Source organism: Haemorhous mexicanus, unplaced genomic scaffold, assembly GCF_027477595.1.
Source record: "Haemorhous mexicanus isolate bHaeMex1 unplaced genomic scaffold, bHaeMex1.pri scaffold_231_ctg1, whole genome shotgun sequence".
Lineage (NCBI taxonomy): Eukaryota > Metazoa > Chordata > Aves > Passeriformes > Fringillidae > Haemorhous > Haemorhous mexicanus.
The window spans coordinates 22684-30385 of NW_026776058.1; the positions used below are offsets into that span (position 1 = coordinate 22684).

The 7702-nt window shown below is 50.4% G+C and overlaps 1 protein-coding gene across 2 annotated transcripts; it reads right to left on the bottom strand.

The window, feature by feature from the left end:
* Positions 1–1593: 1593 nt before the first annotated feature.
* On the bottom strand, positions 1594–7330 carry MGAT1 (alpha-1,3-mannosyl-glycoprotein 2-beta-N-acetylglucosaminyltransferase). 2 transcript variants are annotated; one of them, XM_059837755.1, is made up of 2 exons: positions 7177–7330; positions 1594–3289 (listed from the first exon to the last, which is right to left on the bottom strand). In XM_059837755.1, the coding sequence occupies exon 2, from the start codon at positions 3274–3276 to the stop codon at positions 1939–1941; it is 1338 nt and encodes a 445-aa protein (XP_059693738.1). In that variant the 5' UTR covers positions 3277–3289; positions 7177–7330; the 3' UTR covers positions 1594–1938. The 2 variants fall into 2 exon arrangements, with proteins under 2 accessions (XP_059693738.1, XP_059693737.1); XM_059837754.1 differs by having other exon boundaries at positions 7088–7225.
* Between the last annotated feature and the right edge of the window lie 372 nt (positions 7331–7702).

Sequence of the window (7702 nt, forward strand, 5' to 3'; positions counted from 1 at the left end):
CCTCATCTCCATCCTCAGCCCGTTCTTCTCTTCCTCCTCCTCTTCTTCATCTCCATTCTTATCTCCTCCTCTTCTTCATCCCCATCCTGCTCTTCTCCTCCTCCTCTTCCTCCCCTTCTTTATCCTCATCCTGCTCTCCTCCTCCTCTTCTTCATCTCCATCCTCATCTCGCTCTTCGCCTCTTCCTCCCCTTCTTCATCCTCATCCCATTCTCCTCCTCCTATTCTCCATCTCCATTCTCAGCCCGTTCTTCTCCTCTTCCTCCTCCTCTTCATCCTCATCCTGCCCTCCTCTTCCTCCTCCTCTTCCTCCTCATCCTGCCCTCCTCTTCCTCTTCCTCTTCATCCTCATCCTGCCCTCCTTTTCCTCCTCCTCTTCATCCTCATCCTGCCCTCCTCTTCCTCCTCCTCTTCATCCTCATCCTGCCCTCCTCTTCCTCCTCCTCTTCATCCTCATCCTGCCCTCCTTTTCCTCCTCCTCTTCATCCTCATCCTGCCCTCCTCTTCCTCCTCCTCTTCATCCCTGTGCTGCTCTCCTCCTCCTCCTCCTCCTCTTCTCCACTTCCATTCCACTCTCCTCCTCTTCTTCATCCCCATCCCGCTCTTCCTCCTCTTCTTCATCCCCATCCCGCTCTCTCCTCCTCTTCTTCATCCCCATCCCGCTCTTCCTCCTCTTCCTCCTTCATCCCCATCCCGCTTTTTTCTTCTTCCTCCTTCTCTCCTTTCTCACCCCCTCCCTCCTCCTCCTCCTCCTCCTCCATGTCCAAACTGGGAGCACTGGGAAAGGCCCCGGCTCTGAATTTGTCAGGGGCAGCAGGGGAAGGGCCGGGCCTGCCGGTGCTGAGGGAACACGAGGGACACCGGGGGCGCTGCACCAGAATTTAACGCCAAATAAATAAAAGAATGAGGGGGATAAAAACCTTCAACATCCGCGCCGAGATCGGGGCCGCGCCATGACCGGAGCCGTGAGGGGATGAGGGCGGGATCGCCCCTCAGCGCCCCGCTGGCCAATCAGCGCGCGAGAAACGAGGAGTGACGGGGCGTCTGACTAATCAGAACGAGCGGTGGGGTTTGGGCGGGAAAATCGGCCAATGGCAGCGAGGGGCGGGCTCTGCGTGGGGTATTTGAAGGGGTCTGTGAGGTGAGGGGGAAGAGGAGGCACAAAAAAAATGGCGGCGGGGGGAGGAACAGGCCTGGAACGTCCGGGAATGTTCCAGAATGTCCCCAGGAGGCCAAGAAATCGCTGAGGGTGAGTCGGGGATGGCGCAGGGAACTCGGGGGATGCCTGAGAGAGGCACCGAGCTGTGGTGGGACCCCCGGCCTGTTCCTGAGGGGGGTTCAGTGCTTGAGATTTACAAGATTTTGGCATTTCCTGGTAAAATTCCTTCCCCTGGCAAAGGCACTGGGCATTCCCGCCTGGATTGGGGTTAATTTAATCAGTTTTGGGCACCTGGGGATGTCACCAAATCCTGCTGTCGGTTCCTTTGGAGTTGTTCCTCTTTTCCTCCATGCCTCCAAAAAGGCAAAATTTAAACGCAAAAGGGATTTTAATCTTTGGGATGAAATTCAGACGGACGTGGCAGCGAAACAAACCTGGCATTGTGAGGTTTTCTCACCTCTGTTTTACCTTTTATTCTGGAAAATCCTTGCCCCACGTCCGCCAGCACCAAACCCACCCCCCCCAAAAAACAAAAAAACCAAAAAAAACCCCCAAATTCACCCTCGAGAGGGATTTTTAAACCACTTCAAAGATGGTTTAAACATAATTTCTGTTAAACTTAAAGATGGCAGTGATGCAAATGGTGGTGGGGGGAGGGGGGGGGGATGGCGGGACCCCCACATTTTTTACCCTTTTATTCTGCAAAATTCCCCCAAAAAAGGGGGGAATCCCCCCAAAAAGGGGCGAATCCCCCCCAAAAAAGGGGCAAACCCCCCACCCTCAGCTCCAGGAGGGGTCGTAGCCCGTCCAGTCCGAGGGAGGGGCCAGGAAGACGCGGCGGCCCCGGCACACGACGGTGACGACGCCGCGGTAGCCGGCGCGGGGGACGCCGGATTTGAGGTCGTCCATCAGCCCCAAAGCTTTGGCCAAAGCCTTGAAGGAATCCCTGCCCCGGTACTGGAGCCTGACGGGCCCCGAGTCCCTCCCCGGCTCCTTGTGCAGCTCCTCCAGGTGGATTTCGGGGGCGGAATAAACCTGCCGGAGGAAGAACCGTTCGTACTCGTCCTTTTTGAGGTAAGAAAGGTCCATTTGGGTGAAAGGCACGAAGCGGTCGTTGAGTTTGATGAACTTTAAGTACTGATCGAAGAACTGCCCGTGGCTCACGCCTTTCCTGCCGAACGTCATCGTCCTGGACACCTCGGGCCGGACGCAAGCCCGACCGCGTCGCTGCTCGGGTTGCCTCATCCAATCGTCCCAAAACGCCGGCGGCCATTTGGGCTCCAGCTCGTCCCACAGCTCCGCCAACAACAACCACCCCAAACCGGGGAAGAAATCGGTCCTGTAGAGCAGCTCGGCGCGGCCGGCGTCCACCAAACCCTCCTTGCCGTTATCGTGCCAGGCCGAGGCGCACCACAAGCTGCGATCCTGCTGCAACAACGGCAGCACCGCCTGGAAATACTCGAAAAAATCCGGCGCCACCTCCAAGTCGTCCTCCACCACGATGGCGGCGCGGTAGCGGAAGGTGCGGAACACCTGGCCCAACGCCCAGCGGTAATGCCGGGAGATTTTGTAATAACCTTGGAATTTCCGGTGCTCCGGCGGCACGGCCACGTCGCTGAGGTCGGGCTGGCGGATGTGAGCCACGGCGGCGCCGTACGAGGCGATGACGGCGGCGGTCTCGGCGTGGCCGCAGTCCTGCGAGACGATCACCGGGAAGCGCCGCGCGCTGGGCCGGTAGCGCAGGATTTTATCCAGGCAGCGCCGCACCGAGCTGCGGTCGCAAGCCAGCACCAGCACCGGGATCACCGGCGCTTCCCCCGTGGGGATCACCGCCGTTTTTGGGGTTTTTTCCGTCGGTTTCGGGGTTTTTGGAGGCGTTTTTTGGCGCTGCAGGCGGCCCAGCTGCTGGATCTGCAGCAGGAGCTCGCGCTGCAGCCGCAGCTCGGCCTCGGCGTCCTGCGCCAGCTGCAGCAGCTGCGCCGGCAGCAGGCGGGAGCCGGCCGGGGGCTGCGGGCCCGGGGCGGCACCGGGGCGGCCCCAGAGGAAGAGGAGGAGGAGGCCGTTCCAGGCGAGGAAGAGCGCGGCAGCCAGCAGAGCCAGGCTGCGCTTCTTCAGCATCCTTCACATGGGGCTGGGGAGAGAGAAAAGGGGTTGGGAAAAATGGGAATTTGGGGTTGGAAATGGGGGGAAAAATGGGGAATTTGGGGTTGGGAATGGGGGAAATTTGGGGAATTTGGGGTTGGGAATGGGGAAATTTGGGGAGAAAATGGGGAAAAATGGGAAATTTAGGGGGAAAATGGGGGAAAAATGGGGAATTTGGGGTTGGGAATGGGGAAAATGGGAGAAAATTGGGGTTGGGAATGGGGAAAATGGGGGAAAATGGGGAATTTGGGGTTGGGAATGGGGAAAATGGGGAATTTGGGGTTGGAAATGGGGGAAAATGGGGGAAAAATGGGGAATTTGGGGTTGGGAATGGGGGGAAATGGGGAATTTGGGGTTGGGAATGGGGAAAATGGGGGAAAAAATGGGGAATTTGGGGTTGGGAATGGGGAAATTCGGGGAGAAAATGGGGAAAAATGGGAAATTTAGGGGGAAAATGGGGGAAAAATGGGGAATTTGGGGTTGGGAATGGGGAAAATGGGGAATTTGGGGTTGGGAATGGGGAAAAAATGGGGAATTTGGGGTTGGGAATGGGGAAAATGGGGACAAATGGGGAATTTGGGGTTGGAAATGGGGGAAAAATGGGAGAAAAATGGGGAATTTGGGGTTGGAAATGGGGGGAAACGGGGGAAAATGGGGTTGGGAATGGGGGAAATGGGCGAAAAGGGGAATTTGAGGTTGGAAATGGGGAAAAATGGGGAATTTGGGGTTGGGAATGGGGGGAAAATGGGGAATTTGGGAAATTTGGGGTTGGGAATTGGGGGAAAAGGAGAAAAATGGGGAATTTGGGGTTGCAAATGGGAGAAAATGGGGAATTTGGGGTTGGGAATGGGGGGAAATGGGGGAATTTGGGGTTGGGAATGGGGGAAATTTGGGGAAAAATGGGGAATTTGGGGTTGGGAATGGGGGGAAATGGGGAAAAAATGGGGAATTTGGGGTTGGGAATGGGGGGAAATGGGGGAAAAATGGGGAATTTGGGGTTGGGAATGGGGGGAAATGGGGAAAAAATGGGGAATTTGGGGTTGGGAATGGGAGAAAATGGGGGAAAATGGGGAATTTGGGGTTGGGAATGGGAGAAAAATGGGAAATTTGGGGTTGGGAATGGGGAAATTTGGGGAATTTGGGGTTGGGAATGGGGGAAATTGGGAAATTTGGGGTTGGGAATGGGGAAATTGGGAATTTGGGGTTGGGAATGGGGAAAAATGGGGGAATGGGGAATTTGGGGTTGGGAATGGGGAATGGGGGAAAAATGGGAAATTTGGGGTTGGGGAATGGGGAAAAATGGGGAATTTTGGGGTTGGGAATGGGGGAAATGGGGGAAAATGGGGAATTTGGGGTTGGAAATGGGGGAAAAATGGGAAAAAATGGGAAATTTGGGGTTGGGAATGGGGAAATTTGGGGAGAAAATGGGGAAAAATGGGAAATTTAGGGGGAAAATGGGGGAAAAATGGGGGAATTTGGGGTTGGGAATGGGGGAAATGGGGGAAAAAATGGGGAATTTGGGGAATTTGGGGTTGGGAATGGGAGAAAATGGGGGAAAATGGGAGATTTGGGGTTGGGAATGGGGAAAATGGGAAAAGGGGAAATTTGGGGTTGGGAATGGGGGAAATGGGGGAAAAAATGGGGAATTTGGGGTTGGGAATGGGGAAAAACAGGAAGAAATGGGAAATTTGGGGGAATTTGGGGTTGGGAATGGGGGGGAAAAATGGGGAAAAATGGGGAATTTGGGGTTGGGAATGGGGAAATTTGGGGAGAAAATGGGGGAAAAATGGGAAATTTAGGGGGAAAATGGGGGAAAAATGGGGAATTTGGGGTTGGGAATGGGGGGGAAATGGGGGAAAAATGGGGAATTTGGGGTTGGGAATGGGGAAAAAATGGGGGGAAAATGGGGAATTTGGGGTTGGGAATGGGGGAAATTTGGGGAGAAAATGGGGAAAAATGGGAAATTTAGGGGGAAAATGGGGGAAAAATGGGGAATTTGGGGTTGGGAATGGGGGGAAATGGGGGAAAAAATGGGGAATTTGGGGTTGGGAATGGGGGGAAATGGGGGAAAAAATGGGGAATTTGGGGTTGGGAATGGGGGGAAAGAGAGAAAATTGGGAAATTTGGGGTTGGGAATGGGGAAAAAATGGGAGAAATGGGGAATTTGGGGTTGGGAATGGGGAAAAAACAGGAAAAAATGGGAAATTTGGGGTTGGGAATGGGGGAAATGGGGGAAAAATGGGGAATTTGGGGTTGGGAATGGGGGAAAAAATGGGGAATTTGGGGTTGAGAATGGGGGAAAAATAGGAGAAAAGGGGAAATTTTTTCGGGTGGGTTGGGAATGGGGGGAAATGGGGGAAAAAATGGGGAATTTGGGGGAATTTGGGGTTGGGAATGGGGGAAATGGGAAATTTGGGGTTGGGGATGGGAGAAAATGGGGAATTTGGGGTTGGGAATGGGAGAAAAATGGGGAATTTGGGGTTGGGAATGGGGGAAATGGGGGAAAAAATGGGGAATTTGGGGTTGGGAATGGGGGGGAAAGAGAGAAAATTGGGAAATTTGGGGTTGGGAATGGGGAAAAAATGGGAGAAATGGGAAATTTGGGGAATTTGGGGTTGGGAATGGGGGAAATGGGAAATTTGGGGTTGGGAATGGGAAAAAAATGGGAGAAAAGGGGAATTTGGGGTTGGGAATGGGGGGAAATGGGAAAAATAGGGTTGGGAATGGGGGGGAAAGGGAGATTTGGGGTTGGGGAATGGGGAAAATCAGGAAGGAATGGGAAAAAAATGGGGAATTTGGGGTTGGGAATGGGGAAATTTGGGGAATTTGGGGTTGGAAATGGGGGAAATGGGGAAAAATGGGGAATTTGGGGTTGGGAATGGGGAAATTTGGGGAATTTGGGGTTGGAAATGGGGGAAATGGGGGAAAAATGGGGAATTTGGGGTTGGGAATGGGGGAAATGGGGGAAAATGGGGAATTTGGGGTTGGGAATGGGGGAATTTGGGGAATTTGGGGTTGGGAATGGGGGGAAAGGGAGATTTGGAGTTAGAAATGGGGGAAAAAAACAGGAAAAAATGAGAAATTTGGGGTTGGGAATGGGAAAAATGGGGAATTTGGGGTTGGGAATGGGGGAATTTGGGGAATTTGGGGTTGGGAATGGGGGAAATGGGAAATTTGGGGTTGGGAATGGGGAAAAATGGGAAATTTGGGGTTGGGAATGGGGAAAATGGGAAATTTGGAATTAGAAATGGGGCAATTCCTGGAATTAGGAGGAGAAAAAATCCAAATTTTTAATTTTTCAGGCACCAAAAAGGCAAAAATTCCCAATTTCAGGCATGGAAAAGTCACAAGTTTTTAATTTAGAGGCCCAAAAAAAGCCAAAATTGTCAAATTTAAGGTGAGGAAAAGTTCAGAATTCCTAAATGACAGCCACAAAAAAGTCCAAAATTCCAATTTTCAGGAGTGGGAAAATCCCAATTATTGAATTTGGGCACAAAAAAAACCCCAAAATTCCCAAATTTTGGGCTCCAAAATTCCTTTTTATTCCCCCACAGAAAAAAAAAAATTGAAATTTTGTGATTGAAATAAATAAAAATGAATAAAATTGTCTCAAAATTCCCCCCCAAAATCTCCTAAAAACCCCCAAAAAATTAAATTTAAAAATAAGGGGGAAAAAAATCAAATTAAACCTTGCTAAAAAAATCCCTAAAATGACCAAAAAATCTCTTTAAAATGCCCCAAAATTGCTTGAAAAAATCAGGAAAAAATCGAAATTTGAGTTTCTCACCCCAAGTTTTGCTGAAGGTGAAAAAATCCCTGAAAATTCCTAAAAATTCTGTAAAAAAAAGAGGAAAAAAAATCAAATTGTGCCCTCACCGAAGCAGAGTCCGAGGGCAGAGTCCAACCCTGTTAAAAATTAATTTTCAATCCTGTTAATTATTAATTGGAAATAAATTTCAATCTTAAAATTCAACTTTCAACCCATTTCATTCCCATTTTCCCCCTAAATTCTGATTTTTTCCTCTTTTTCTCCCAATTTTCCCTTTTTCTTCCCAAAATTCCAATTTTTTTCTGTTTTTTCACCTTTTTCTTCCCAACATTTCCATTCCTTGCTGATTTCTTTTGCCCAAAATTCCCATTTTCCCCCTAAATTCCATTTTTTCCCCTAAAATTCCATTTTTTTCCCAAAATTTCCCATTTCTCCCCTTATCAAAATTCCATTTTTTCCCCTAAAATTTCCATTTCCCCCCAAAATTTCCCATTTTTCTCCACTTTTTTCAGAGTTTTTTCCCTTTTTTTGGCCAAAATTTCAATTTTTTCTCCATTTTCCCCCCAAAATTCTGCATTTTCCTCATTTTTTACTAATAATTCCCCATTTTTTCCATCGTTTTTTCCATTTTTT